The following is a 15046-nucleotide window of genomic DNA, read 5'->3' as shown; positions in this document are numbered from 1 at the left end:
GACATGAGAATACATAAATAATACTTTAGGTAAAAGCTATTTGCTTAAAGATGCCAATGTTTTTACTAATTTATTGCCAGGGCTAGTAAGAAATACTCTTGAGAAACAAGGTGGTTTTTTTCAGTCTCCTACAATCGCACCAAATTTACATTAGAGGTGCTCCTCTGTTTTGACAGTTGATTGTACTTCAATTTAATATTTCAATTTAAGTATGGTGCTCTCTCTGGGGAGGAGTAGTAATAAGTAGGCTTGATGTTTCCCAGGACTTCATCTTCCCAGTTGGGGAGGCAGCAGAAGAAGAAAGCACAACCTATTACAACAACAGTGCTGGCCCAACCAAAGCCATATGCCCAGCTGAACATATTATCTCCCGTCAGTGAAATATCTTCTGTGAATTTCACTGGGTAGATGACCAAGCCTATGATCTGGAATGCAGCTAGAGAGAAAAAGAAAGAAAAGCAGGAGTAAATGACAACGAAATATATTACATTTCCCAATAAAAAAGGTACCTGGAGATAACTGCATATCCTCTTAAGGTATGTGAGGATTAGCCTCAGCCTGACAATCAAATCCGCATTCTTAGAGAGGTACGTGACTTCTGGCCAAGGCAGATCCCCACACCTATCTGACTGAAGCAGCTATGGCTGATATTGCCTGGTTGCTAAGGCACATACCTGCATGCCTTGACCAGCCCTGTCCTGCAGCCAGGCACCGTGAGCCCTGCGGAGCCAGTTACCTCCAGCATGTACCATAGCCCCGTTGCTCCTCTTCCCCTTGGGAAGGTGGGAAGCACCTGGGGCTATCAGCTCCTAAGTCTTAGCATGTGATATGCAGGGTTAAAGGTGTTGGTTGCCCCCATACACTGCTTTTGGGAGAGTGCTAACTGACAAAGGCCACTGGATCTTCCTTAACCTCTCAGAGCGTAAATCAACCTTCCCTTGTTCCCCAGGAAAATGAGTCACAAACCAGACAAAGACAGCTTATTTCATAAAGGAGGCTCCATCTAGCATGTTTTTCTGCTGATGCCCATTTTACATCTAAAATAACTTTGCCTTTGTGCCCAGCCTTACCAACTACAAAGAGCAAGCCTCCGATTCCTCGCACAAAGTTGAAGCGAAGTATCTCGATTGAGAACGCGATGACTGCAAGGGCAAAACAGATGACCAGGATCACAAAGCCAACAAGGTATGTGGCAGCTGCTGCTCTCCCCCATCCTTGAAGAGAAAACAAGAAAGATGTTACGCACAGCAGTGCACTGAACTGTAGGTCACTTCAGGTCTTTAGTTTCCTTTCATCATTTTTTGTTGAAATCCTTTACTGTAAGAAACATGCCTTATGTCAAAGCAATACTGGATGCCTCCGAAGTGCACAGAGCAGAGAGGCACCATTGTTGGCGGAGCAGCACAGAACTCCCTGCCCGCTAACTTGTCCTGCCGAAGACAGGGATATAGTGCAGCATGGTAATGGAGATAACATCTCTAAATTGTGTATCTGTAAGAGACCCACAGACATCTGAGCTGATAGGGCACACAACCGCTGGGAAGGTACTTTATCACTACCATTCCTTTTTGACATGCAAGTTTACAAAGCCACTTCCACACATGGGGAAGTATGAGAGCAGGCAAAAGGGCACCACCACAGGAGATGACTGCTGGGAAATCACAGTGCTGTCAGCATACAGCTTCTTGCCTGTTTGTTTATGACAAGAATAATGCACATGGATCAAAATTAGCATGACCAAAAAGAGATAGATTTGGAATAGCTGAAGTGAGAGATGACAAAGAGAAAGCTCTTGAAGATAAACTATACCCAGCTGAAAAAAAACAACTTAGTAACAGCTGAAATGTAGCAGGTGGAAGAGAAACAGCAGAATCTGAGGTGAAGTGGAAGAGTCCTCTTTGAATCACTGCTTTGATATTTGATGGGACAGGCTGGTGCAGATTCTTAGGATCAAGCAACTGCAGGCTGGAGAGGCTCAGGCATGAAGCAAGTGGCCTTAATGCAGTACCAGCACCCAGAACTCACCCACCACAGGCCAAGGCTGGGGCAACAAACGTAAGAAAACCTCCCAGAAAAACAGCCAGCAATTCCCCTTTCACAATTTCATAAGCCCGTGTTAAGGCCCTCATTACGGCCAGACCCTGCCCTCTTTAGAAACCAAGCAGGAGTTCAGGTGAGCCTAATGCAAACAACAACAAGCAAAGGTGTTCCTGCCCCAGAGGTAGGATACCTACCCACATGAGCTAAGCCATACCAGCTAGTGCTTTGTTTTCCAGTCAGCTGTCATCACAGCTCACTTCCCACATCTGTGTAACATGGTTTCTACTTTCACACATTCAGAAGTAGGGCCAGATCCCGAGCTCCCTCTAACGTAGGTATAAAGAGAGCAATGAGATCTAGGTCAGAACATTTTCAAAAAAATTTTTTTCATCAGAGCTGTCTGTTCCAAACACAGCTGAAGTGACTCTGGGGACACCCTGTTTTCAACATAGCCTCCATTCTTTCCGTGCAAAAAACTAAGAGGAAAAAGACACAGAGACAGAGAACCTTTTCCTAAAGAGTTAAAATCCTCCACCCTAACTCACACACTCTACTAGTTGCATAAATGGGGAAAAACTGGTAATTTGAGTCAGAGAATGCAGTAGAACTATCTCAGACACGTCTACTACATACATCAATTTACTCTCCAAAAGCAAACCATCATTTTACAGTTATTTTTGTCAGATTAGCCTGAACTGGTTTCTTTTCCCCCTATTCCAATGGCAAAAGTGAAATACAGCAGCCATCCATCAGCCAAATCTCAGCCCAAAACCTCCAACCACCACCACTACCACCTGAATTCATGCTGGCACAGAAAGGGTAAGGAAAAGGGTTTTCCTTCTCCTCTCCCTTCTTGGAGCTACTCAAGACAGCAAGAACTTTTCAAATCAGACCTCCTTCAGCCAGTTGTGCTTGCTTCATAGACCTTCCCTAAGAGAGTGCTGTGGGTGAGGAGGGAGGGAGGACACATGATGAGCGTTTGGAGATTAAAGCTACGTCAGTGGTCTGATAAAATCTTTTCGTACAAAATACTCCCTGACATACCTAACACTGGTACTGGATATATCTCCACAATAGGATTTATTTAGGGACAACTAATATAAAGGGATATTTAACCATTACACAGCCAGCCCAGGAAAAGCGATTCAGACTAAATAACCTAGGAATGCTATTGATTGATATTTGCCCTATTAAGAAAAAAAGCACAACAAGAGTAAAGAACACTTAGTTATCAAAGTATATTCCTCTTCTGATGCATTACTTATGCTAGCATAGTATAGGAAGCCAAATCTGGCATCCGCCTGACAAAACTTAGCTTGCAAACTCAAATACACCTGCAGATTAGACATCTTGAGGTTTGGTGCAACACGAACATGACTGGAGGAGAAACAAGCCACAAAGCCCCCAGTGCGCTTTCTGCTATTTCCATATCCCCTGTGCTTACTCTGCAAGTGTAACAAGCTTTTGGATACAGGTCAGCCACGGCTCCTCTCAGAGCGGTTTATTTTCTCATCTCTGGTGATATGAAAATGACAACACATATAGCTGTAGGAGATCTCTTGTCAGGAAGATTAAAGTCAAGCCCAGCTTTGTTTCAGGTCTTCAGAAACAGGGCAGTAGCAGGCGCCACCGTTATGAAATCCAGTGGGATTTGTGCTCACATGTGACGGAGGTCAGTGCTGGTGACCCTGTATCTTCCTCTCCTTCTCCTGCTGGATTATCTATGTGTCTGCTCTGGGCTGGACTAGACAACAGCCATCAAACAGCCAGCCTGACACATGAGCACCAGTAGGAATCACGGGAAGAGCAGTGAAAAGCTGTGGGCTTGTATATGTAGGCAATGTCTCAAATATAGGGAAGTCTCAAAAAATTAACCAAGTCTTTTAACAGATGACTAATAGAAGAAGTTGGGGTGGGAGGCTGCACCCTTACTGAGCATAGGGTGTAGCCCTGGCACGCTCCTTTCCCACACAATCTGTCGCTACCCCTACTGACAAGGAGAGCTTTCAGTGGAGGAGCTGCTACAGGGCTCCGACTGAAATTGCTGTTTCTCCATGCACGATTCCCCTCCTCCCCACACCTATCAAGTCAGGCTTTCCTGGCTCCTTTTCCTCCCAGAGGCTCCTGAGAGCTGAGCCCCACAGGCACCCAGCTCTCCTGTCTCTGTCTGCAAGATCCTCCTCCTACAGCTCCTAGCTGCCAGGAGAGGAGAGGTGTGGGTTTACACTCTCACCGTTTGCTGCCTTCAGAGCTGGAGAGACCAACTCACACCCAGAGAAAGACAGATCAGCCTCAGTTTCTTGCTGGTTTGTGCTCAGAAGTACCTTGTAACCATGAGACATTTAGCCAGAATTTAAGTTTTCCATAAAACCCAGAAAATTCTCAGGGCCCTTCATTTGGCAGAGAGAGTATTTCTTACTCAAAATAGGCATAAATATGATGTCTGCTTATGAAATCAAACAATAACACCACGGTAACTTGGGGCTGCATAAATAAGAGAGCAGAAAAGCAGAAGAACAGTTGGAGGTATTAGCGTTCCCCAAGTCAGCTTTGCTTCAAAGAACAGTCAAGTTCTTTGCATCTAATCCGCAGAAAAGTATTTGTCAATTAGGTGGTGTTGAAAGGACATTTAAAAAAATAATGATGTTTGGGAGCTGAAGGTCTATAATTATTAGGAAGGATTAAGAGTTTTATTACATAGCTTGATTAATGATGACTATGGAAAGCAACTACACTGCAAATGTTATCATGCAAATAACTAGGAGGGGTCAGGATTATTTAAAGCTCATGATGAGCACCAGTAATAAGATGAAATTAAAAAAAAAAAAAAGCAATAGAGCCTTAGTGTTAGGTGTGTTTCCTGATCTTATTCAGCTGTGCCTCAGGCTCACCAGACAGGAGATGGAAGCTATACAGAATAGGATATTTAAATCTAGATTTGCCTTTAGAAATTAATAAAAGGACTGGGAAAATAACCTAGCAGGAAGATGGACTGCTACAGGATTTGAAATAACAAGCTTTTCTCATCTTTGTTCACTTACAAAAACAGAAGCTAGTTTGTTAGCTTGTCAGTAACTGGAATCTTAGTGTAGAAGTTTTTACCGAGACATGCATAGCTGAGGTACATTTTTGCACTGTAGTTATAATATTTTTCTGTATATAAATGGCAGTAGCAATTCTTGTTCAGCCTTGAAAGCCTGTTACATAGAATGCCCAAAAATATCTGCTTTTGGTGATGAAACAAAGGAGTAGCGGACTGCGAGCAAGAGAGCACTGTCAGTAATATTTTCCTGCTCATATAAAGTTCCGTGGTAGCACAACTGGTGAAAAGAAGGTACATGCATAGCCACCAGGAGCACAAGACAGCCCAGAATTGAAGGCTTGCCAGGAGGGCTGCTTGGGAATGAATACTGGGAATCACAGCTCTGTTTTGGCTTTAGGAGTGCAGAAAAGCAATTGCTATACTAAGAAACTATTAAATGAAAGCCCACTAGCACAAACTTGGCTTCACTCACTTGGCTGTGCTGGGAGCTCAGGAGAGGCACAATCCTATAAGTTTCCAACTTTCAATGTCTCCAGGTTGCTAGCAGTAGAAATGCACCTTCCCAGGGACCAGCAAAGCCCACCAGCAGGGATGCCAGCCTCACCTGCCCACTGGGATCTTTTACTAGGAAGGTGCAGTAAATGTGTTCTGGGTGTAGACAGAGACACCAACTGCTACACCTCTTCCATTAGCATTTGCCGAGTGCCTACGCTCGGCTGACGGTGCAAACTAAGTTAGTTTGTCTCGAATACACCCTGGCATTGTAAATCAGACAGACGCATGCCTGAAAAGAGGCATACTGAAAAGATAAGTGTACATGTAACATTCCTCCTTTATTTACCTGGCCCTTCAGTGAAGTCGACCCATGCATTCAGCTTCACCAATAATCTGTGGTATCAAAGTCCATGCCTCTAGGGACACAGGTACAGTGGCACAGCTGCGGTGAAACATGATTCACAAAGGCTGGGCTCCTACTTCTAGGTTCCACCTTTTTTTTTTTTTTCAGCACTTACTAAGGATCCAGATGAATGCTTCCCTTTTTCTAGGTCGGCTGTTGTGTAATTAATGAATACCAACTGGCTGTTAGGAATATAAGAAAAAGCTAACCTCCATGGCATCACCTTTACTGCACGCATACAAGCCCATCTTTTACAGCGATAGTTCAAAGCAAAGTCGCTGGGAGCAGCTGTTCAGAACCAGGAGGACACTGCCACCCACAAAACTGCTCCTAAACTTACAGCCTCATTACTATGAAGACAACCACCCCCTCCAAGTAACCATATTGCAAACAATCCCTGTCATATCTGATGGCTTACTGGTAAGTTTTAAACTCACCATCAACAGTTTAATCCTGAAATGGTCTAGACTAAGTCATCTTGAGTCATATTACAGTGCAGTGCAGCAGCTCTGCATTGCAACATTTTGATAATACACAGACGCTGCCAGCCAGGTATTTCCCAGACACAAACCAGTAGAGCTCTAAACAAAATCCCTTTCCCACCTCCCTATCAAATGACACCCTACTCTTCTTTTGCCCTTTCTAGTTCTTCCCTCTTATGTGGCATTTGCAAATGTGCATTAAGAAGCAATGCAGTTTAGGAGACATTCCTGTTTGCCAATCTTTCTTTGTCTGTTCTGGCCCCTTCCCCCCTCCCATTTAAATTAGGTGACTCGGCTGCTTTTTCTCTTCCTTTTCTTAATACATATTTCTCAATTAAGAAACCGTCTAATGGAGCTTTCTATTAACAGGTATCCACTCTGAAGTTTTGGTTTTATCAGGAAAGGTGCAGGATAGTAGTTATTGTATGCAAAACACAAGTTACGTATCTCAATTAATTAACTTTTATTTTCCTGCAGCAGTGCTGTAAATGCCTGCTAGGCATTATTTCCTTTGTAGATGCCCTCACCTATTTTCAGCCTAATTGCATTAGCATGGAAAAAAGGAAACAAAATAAATCAAACCTGAACTCATATGTTACATTGTGTCTCTAGATGTAAACAGTATTTGAGTAGACAGTGGCACTGATGTCATGAAAATTAGAGAAGAGGCGAAGTCAAGTTGATATAAATAAGCCAAGGATTTACATAAATTTTTTGGTTAAATAAGTGAAGTTAAGGACACTGTTCTTCTCTGACAGCTTGTTAACTAGAAAAACCAGCAGAAAGTTGCTTTTGCCCCACAACACTCAGGGCTCACACAAAGAACACACCCATCAGCACTCAGGGACATGAGAAGCAGTGTCATTACAGGAGAAAGCAAATTTCAGCAGCTCTACTGTATTACCACTTCTTCCGTGTGCAATGCAAATTTCAGCAACTCTGTACTAGTTCTTCTTCTCTCACCTGGCTGAGAAATGAAGCCGCTGCTCTTACAATACATTCAGGATTTAGCTTACTCTTGGGCGCTGCAATGAAAAGCTTCTGGAAGTCAGTCTGCCTGGACAGTAAGGGATCTGTGCAGGGAAGCAGTCCCAGCTCTCCCAGCTGAAACACACCCTTCCAGCTTCCCAGTCCCCAAAGCACCCTCATCCAGGATCTTAAGGCGGGTCTGCTTATTTGTCCAAAAATATTTTGTTTGAAGGAAAAGCAGATGTAATCAGGCCCACATGTTCTAGCAAAACCCAAAAAGTCCCCAAAAAACCCCAGAAACCAGGAGCGTGCAGTAAGAATATTACACTGGCCAGATACAGAAGCAGCTCAACAAGTTAAAACAGAGGCACAATTATCCTGATTCAGGCCTCAGTGCAACAGAGGTATATAGAGGAAACGTCTTTTTTTTTTTTTCCTGCAAACCCACATCAAGCCATTTTAAGCCGCAGGTCAGGAGGCAAAATAATAGCCACGTTCCCTTGGCCGGGCAGGGTTAAAGCAAGGTGCTCTTTCCCTCTGGAGGGCCAGGAGAAGGGCATTTGACTGTTGTCCAGGTGTGCTTCTGCATAGGACACCCTGCATGAAGGTGCCCATGCCCACCACCCGATCAGCGAGGGGGAGCTGGCTAGGGCCAGGCGAGACTGCCTGGACTGCAGTTGAGAGAGAGCAAACTGAAGAAGCGACTTGTGGCCAGTTGGCTCTTTGGTTTGGTTGTAAAATAACTTTTTTAAGAAAAACCAAGCCACCAACACCCTGGCCCCTCACTGACAGAAAAGATTGCCCCGTCTCAGTCTCGACCCGTATTCCTTCGCTGGTTGAAGCCCTCAAACAGCATCAGCACTGGTTCTGCCAGGGAAACCCCACCTCGGGAAGGAGCTGCCCTCCTAGCAGCGGTGGGGAGGCCGCTCACGGTGCCAGCGCCCACCGCCCCTCACCATACGCTCACCGTAGTCCATGAGGGACACGCAGTTCCAGTTGAGGTCCTGCTCGCCCCGCGTACAGCTCTCCCACAGCGACGCTTGCTGCACGTAGGGCTCCGACTCCGACTCCAGCCAGCCCCTGCCCGCCAGGGCGATGATGCCCATGATGATGGCCAGGCCCAGCAGCAGGGGCAGGAGCCACCTGCACCTCCAGCAGGCGAGGCCGCACACCACCATCCTGCCCGGCCCCAGCGAGCCCGAGAGCCGCGGGTAGGGTGCGGTGCGGTGCCGTGGGGTGCGGTGCGGCGGGGACGCTCCGCCGGGACGGGAGACTGCGTGTGTGTCGGTCCGAGCAGGTTTTTAAGGCGCCGGGGGAGGAGGGAGTCCCACCCACATTCCTCTGACTAAGCCTGGCGGCAGAGGAGAGGAGGGAGAGCGGGGCCGGGCCCCGCTCCTCGCCCTGCCCCGGCTCCCCGCCAGCCCCGCAACCCCCCGTCCCTCCACTCGTCCTCCCCGGACCCGGCCTTGCGCTTAACCCCTTGCTGGCTGCCACCCTCCCGCGTCCTGACCCGTCGTGGCCCCGCCACCGCGACGCGGAACCACGGCAAAAACTTTCGGTTCTCACTCGGTTTCCCAAGCCCTGCCTGCCTCCCGGGTGTCGAAGCTCATCTTTCTCCTCCCTGTTTGCTGGATAGACAGACCAGAGTTACCCAGCATCAGTAATACTCACGATGTTAGCCACCTTAGGTACCAAAAGCTCGCAATAAGTTGCTTGTCAGTTGAAATGGCCACCTCCTTGCCCAGCTTTTGGACAACTTTAGAATATTGTAGAATAGTTTGGCCTGGAAAGGACCTTTAAAGGTCATCTAGTCCAAGGCCAAGGACCTGGAAAGGACCTAGTCCAACGCCTCAACTGCTTTAATGCAAAGGAGAAGAAAGGAAGGCATTATATGAGGATGGGAATGTGACATTATCAACAAGGAAGCCATCATTTGTCGGGCATCAAGCTCAGCATTCATGTTCCCTAATGGCCATCTAATGAGTGCCTGATTGCAATTGTGCTCTAGCTTCCGACTAGGCTATGCCAGGCACAGGGCAGGAGCAGTACTCAGGACTCATACGCCCTGATATCTCCCCGTCCCTTGTCTGGAAACGCACCCCCGAGATGACCAAAAAAAAAGGCTTCCGCATCACTTGGCACAAATGAACACCTAAAAATCTGGTCATGGGAGAAACACTCCTCCACAACAAGATCAACACACATCCCATCACATCATCCCACTGCCCAGCACCTATGCAAACTCTCATATGAGCGGACACGTGCCTATCACAGGACTAGGGGTGCATGCGCTTTGGGGATGTAACTCACACGTGTTTGGTCGAATCTTGGAGCAGCTTCAAGGCCTCAGCAAAGAGGATGAATAGGAGGACAAATTTTGAGATCTGAAGGGCTGAAAAAGAATAGTGGCTATGAGGGATTACATGGGTTTCATGGAGGATAGGGGCATATGAGTTCTTATTGGACTGCATCAAACGGGTTTTTGTGACAGCTATGTCAAACGTGACCAGACTGTGCCCAATGTCAATTCCTCAAAAGACACTCAAGGGGAAGTATCCTGTGAGGAGGGACGGTCAACCTCATGTGCGTATTGATTGCTGGCAAATGCTAGGGAATATATTGTGATGCTAGAATCAGAACAATAAGATGGTATCACCATAGACAAGTTGCAAAAATCTCAGGCAGGTTACCTCAAATCACTTAGTTTCACCAGCCCTCTCAACATCCTCCTCAAAGTTCCCACCAGAAAAATCTAGAAGGAAGCTATATGTATCTAGAAAGTATGTACTTGTAGGTACTTGTCGATACAATGGGATTGCAAGAAGTATTAATTCTGTCAATAATAATCAAAGCATACAATATCTATTAAAAAGTTGCTTTAAAAGATTGCCTATTTGTTCTGTAGCATGCCTTTTCAAAGAGCACAAAATAAAAAGCTATAACTAGCAATTATTGTAACATTTCCTAAAAACTGGAAAAAAAAAAAGGTATTTTTAAGTTGATGCTTTTAAGAACTTCCAGTTTTGAATACCGTTGAAGAGCTACTTGCCATTTAACTGTCTCAAGGGATTTTACTGGCAAGCTCATATTGACTGGCAAAATAATGAAGGGCTGGTTTTAAGATCTAATCTAGTTTTAAATCACCTATCTGGAAAAATTAGTGGCCTGCGTGTTCCTGCATAGTAAATTGCATTGTGACAAGGTATCAATTTACTGTTTAATTACACACACACACGTGTGTGTATATATATAGTTTTACACATAAATGCTTTTTATTCATAACTGCTCTTCCACTTTTCAGTTTTTGTCACTGTTTCCTTACAATATTAATTCAAACTATATCTAAGTTTGTATTACTCTTGAAGCCTTGATTACCACAATGTTGTCCTTCCCAAACCAAACAAAATCATCAGTACCACACTACAACCAAAATAATCTTCCTTCTTTACTCCTGATGGTCATTCCCACCATTCATATTTTACTTCAAATTCATAACAAAATAGAGCCATAAATAAATTTCATCTGAACTACTTGCAAGCATAATTCATCAGCACACAATTTTTGGTAGAGGAGAAGAAACGGCAGAACTGGGAACCGTGATCATCTCTTCTTGTCACTATAGCAGAACCTCATTTGTGCAGTGCCAAGAAGTGATTTTCCAGCAGTTTCACTGTCAGCACTAAAGTCACCTCAGAAGGAGTGGCAGAAGGTATTTTCTTCAGCACAAAAGGTGAGAGTTGTTGGAATAGAAGGGAGGTTAAATTTCATCCATTTTGCGAGAAATAGAGTAGGAATGCACTGCTCAGGAAAAGTGCTCACGTCATGACAAGGTCAAAAGTTAGAAATTTCCCCAGTTCAGACAGGAGTGTAGAGCTGGCTGCCACTTTTAGTAGTTGTATTAATTGCTTTCCCAAGGCTGTGCCTGCACCTGGACTGCCTCAGCGCCCAGATGCTGCGGTGGCTGGGGTGGCATGACGCAAAGCACCGAGGGCATCCTCCAAGCCCACTTCTGGCATTAGAGGCTCTCGCGGCCTACCCTGCGGCTCCCAGTGACTCCATGAAGAGAGAAATGCCATCTTCCCCTTTCTTTCTAAACATCTGGCTTTTAAACAACTTGGATATCTAGCTGAAGTTAGAAGATAATGCACCGAAGTTTTCATTCTGTATGACTGAGGGTCAACAACACAGTCAATTAAGTTATCTGCCTTCAGTGCCAATGTTGCCTGGTTTTACTAGTAAGGAAATCTAGCAAGCGAATAAACCAGTGCCTCCTGCAGCAAAATCAGCAGCTCCAGCAGCATGTGTAGTTTTTCTCACCTCCAGGCTGTGTAGCCCGCATCTTCACAGAGACCAGATGGTAGGAGTCAGCTCTGTGGGGCTGCAACAATACACACATGAAAAACACATAGTGCCATGATCATGAGGAAAAAAATGCCTTAATACTAAACAAAATAAACTGGAGGTTTGCTTTACTAAAACAATCAAAAATGCCTGAATCTATCTGGGTGTTCTGGACCAAGCTGCTCCGTCAAAAGCACATTATCTTTGGCTAAGAACACACCTGCAAGTCGTGTAATAATTATGAAAATCTAGACAGTTTTCCCAAATTTTTCTTCTACCATTGAAAAAAGGAATCATAAGCTTCTTTCACCACTATCCTTACCTTTAATTATTTATTATGTAAATAATCAGATAATTTCATAATCTTTGGGGCTCTATAGCAATATTTTTTCTCTGCAGTGAAACGAGGGATATGTCCCTCAAGTAGATGGTGCTTTACATGGAGTAAATCATTTACCACTGCTGGCAATCATTCACTCGCTATCAGAGAAAACCAAGCAGCACTGAGTGAAGTTCGGGCATCAGCTCCAGCCCAGACAGGCACGGCTGGGCTCTCACAGGGACATCTTTGAAATGGGCCAGTGGGAAACTGCAGGCTAGTTCCCAAGAGTGCATATTGGAGGGGGAACACGGCAGGCAGCCGTGGGGAAGGGCAGGGGGCACCCTTAGGGATGGGGTTCCTTTCCTTTTTCCATTTAATCTGAATGTATTTTTCTAGCCTGTTTACCTCTCAGATAAAACCATTAGGAAAAAAAGCAATGTCCGCAGACTGAATACCTGTTGTAAGTCAAATTATTTTATAATTCCTGGGTGTTGCCCTTCAGCAGCCTCTTATGCTCACTTTCCTCCATGTCCAAGTGCCCTAATTCTACTTAATCTCTCTTTAGGCATCACAGCCATAATACCTAATTAGCATCACCAAAACAAGGTAGTCATTCAACCCATAAAACAGGATAGGGATGGGAGAGGTACTTGGTATAACCCACAAGAACCACTCCAGCAGTATTTCCAGATCAAACTTCAATTTCCTCATGTGTGTCAAAAAGCTGCCATTATCTGAATTTAAAAGAAAGCAATTTTTCTGACCAGCTCTTGTCAGTAGCCCTTGGTTGAACTCAGCTTACATTAGAGATTCATCTAAGGCTGGCACAGCTGAAATAAGGTGGCTCTGTGCAATTGATGTGCTATTGAGCCTGCTTCAAAAGCCTTGTGAAAATACTAGGACAACAACGTGGCCCACAGAGGTGTGACTAACCCTTTCTCATGTCAGCAAGAGACAACTTATGTGCCTCCATCAGCCTGAGGTAACCTAAAATCTTAGAAAAAAAAAGGATCGTAAAAGCCCCTCCTCCTTCTGTGCACACTGTGCCTATGATTGCCTTACAGGTAGTCATCAAGGTGCATATCAGCTCACTAACTCAGGGTGTGCAGAGGCCTCTGTATTGTCCTGGAGTTGCACTGGATGAAATCCCGTGTCTATTGACGGAAATGGCAGAATGGCTGGTGGCTGGGATTTTACCCCAGAGCTCTCTAGAGGCCTCAGGCTCACTTAGATCATGCCCATTGAATAGTCAAGGTGTTCAATTAAGGTCTACGGACTTGTTGCTGCAACTTTTCCTTCTTTACCTCACCCATACATTTGCATTTTCAAAATGTAAAAAAGGAAAACATCAAATAAAGAACTGCGTCATCCTTGACCTCCATATTAATTTTGGTTTTGTCCATAAGTCCTTTTCAAGGCTGCAAACTGACCATCTTTGTGCATGATGTGGCAACAACGTGCTAGCAATCGCCTAGCTAACATTGAAACTGCTCCTGCAGGAACAGGAGCTTGGTGCAGCGTGTGAACACTACTCCGTAGAGTTGCTAATATTTCTTTTTGAATCGCCCCTCCAAGAAAACCAAAGGTATAGTGTACACTGATGCATGAGAGTCTGGATTTTTTCACTGGGTTTTGGCTTTCTTTTCTTTTAACATAAACTTCTATTTACTCAGAAGTACAGGAACCACTAACTCTTGCAGAGCAGCATGATTGTATTATTCTGAATCGTGTATTCAGATCAAATAAGCTGAGAGAAGATGTGTTTTGGAAGATATGGTATTTGTGCGGTATCAGGTACAAAGCTGGAAAAGCAGCTACCGTAACTGGGATGCCGTTGGTTTGTCACACCATTCTGAGTAGGGGCGTCAGATCTGAACCTCTGCTCGAGACCCGAGATTTCTCCCACGATGACGCCGTTTTCAGGAAGAGCAGGCGGTGCCCGTACCCTCCCGGCAGCCCGGAGGCACGGGGGGGCCACGCCGCAGGTTCGGGGTGCGGCGGGGGGCGCGGGCGGCAGGCCCTGACCACCAGGGGGCGGGAAGCACCGCGCAACGGCCGGGGCTGCGCCGGGGAGGGCGGCGGGCACCTCCCGCCAAATCCTACCCCTTCCCCCCGGCGGAGGGGCTCCTCGCTCCCGGGACCCTCGGCCTGGCACCGCGCGGCCTCCCCAGCAGCTTGGCCAGGCTCGGCGGAGCCCTTCTGGGGGCACGACGCCAGCTTAGTCCCGCTCCCGTAGCTACGAGGTGTTTAGGTGCTTAACTCCCCCTGAAACTGCAGGCCAGGAGCCCAAGGTGGAATTCCTCTCACTCAGCTGTTTTAGGCTGGAGCTGAAGTGAACAGAAACGCCTGATTGTCTCCCCACTGGTGATGGGGAGTCATCCAGTCTACGAGGTTAGCTCCTGCCCATGCACCCGTGCCACAGGCATGGGTAAGGTAGAGCCTAATGCCTTTGTGCCTTCCAGTGGGAGTGTGGCACTGCCTTCCATTTGTGGGTAAGAGTTCATATAGGGAGCCAGAAGCCGCTGTCCTGCTGTCCATTCTAAGCACTGAGATTTTATATACATATTGACGGCAGCCCTGCGGAGAGAGACTTGGGGGTGCTGGTGGATGAAAAACTGAACATGACCCAGCAATGTGCGCTCACAGCCCAGAAAGCCAATCGCATCCTGGGCTGCATCAAAAGAAGCGTGGCCAGCAGGTCAAGGGAGGTGATTCTGTCCCTCTGCTCTTGTGAGACTCCACTTGCAGTGCTGCGTCCAGCTCTGGGGCCCTCAGCACAAGACAGACACGGACCTGTTCAAGCGGGTCCAGATAAGGGCCACAAAGACGATCGGGGGGCTCGAGCATCTCAGAGAGTTGGGGTTGTCCAGCCTGGAGAAGAGAAGGCTGTGGGGAGACCTTACAGCGGCCTTCCAGTGCTTAAAGGGGGCCTACAAGAAAGGTGGGGAGGG

The 15046-nt window shown here is 46.1% G+C and overlaps 1 protein-coding gene across 1 annotated transcript; it reads right to left on the bottom strand.

Moving 5' to 3' along the window:
- Positions 1–200: 200 nt before the first annotated feature.
- On the bottom strand, positions 201–8610 carry LOC104344454 (p53 apoptosis effector related to PMP22). The gene is made up of 3 exons (XM_009948587.2): positions 8400–8610; positions 1071–1214; positions 201–436 (listed from the first exon to the last, which is right to left on the bottom strand). The coding sequence occupies exons 1-3, from the start codon at positions 8608–8610 to the stop codon at positions 201–203; spliced, it is 591 nt and encodes a 196-aa protein (XP_009946889.2).
- Between the last annotated feature and the right edge of the window lie 6436 nt (positions 8611–15046).

The sequence above is a fragment of the Leptosomus discolor genome, chromosome 2 (assembly GCF_034619465.1).
Source record: "Leptosomus discolor isolate bLepDis1 chromosome 2, bLepDis1.hap2, whole genome shotgun sequence".
Lineage (NCBI taxonomy): Eukaryota > Metazoa > Chordata > Aves > Leptosomiformes > Leptosomidae > Leptosomus > Leptosomus discolor.
The sequence above is the reverse complement of the archived record's forward strand: the minus strand, read 5'-3'. Positions and strand labels throughout refer to the sequence as shown.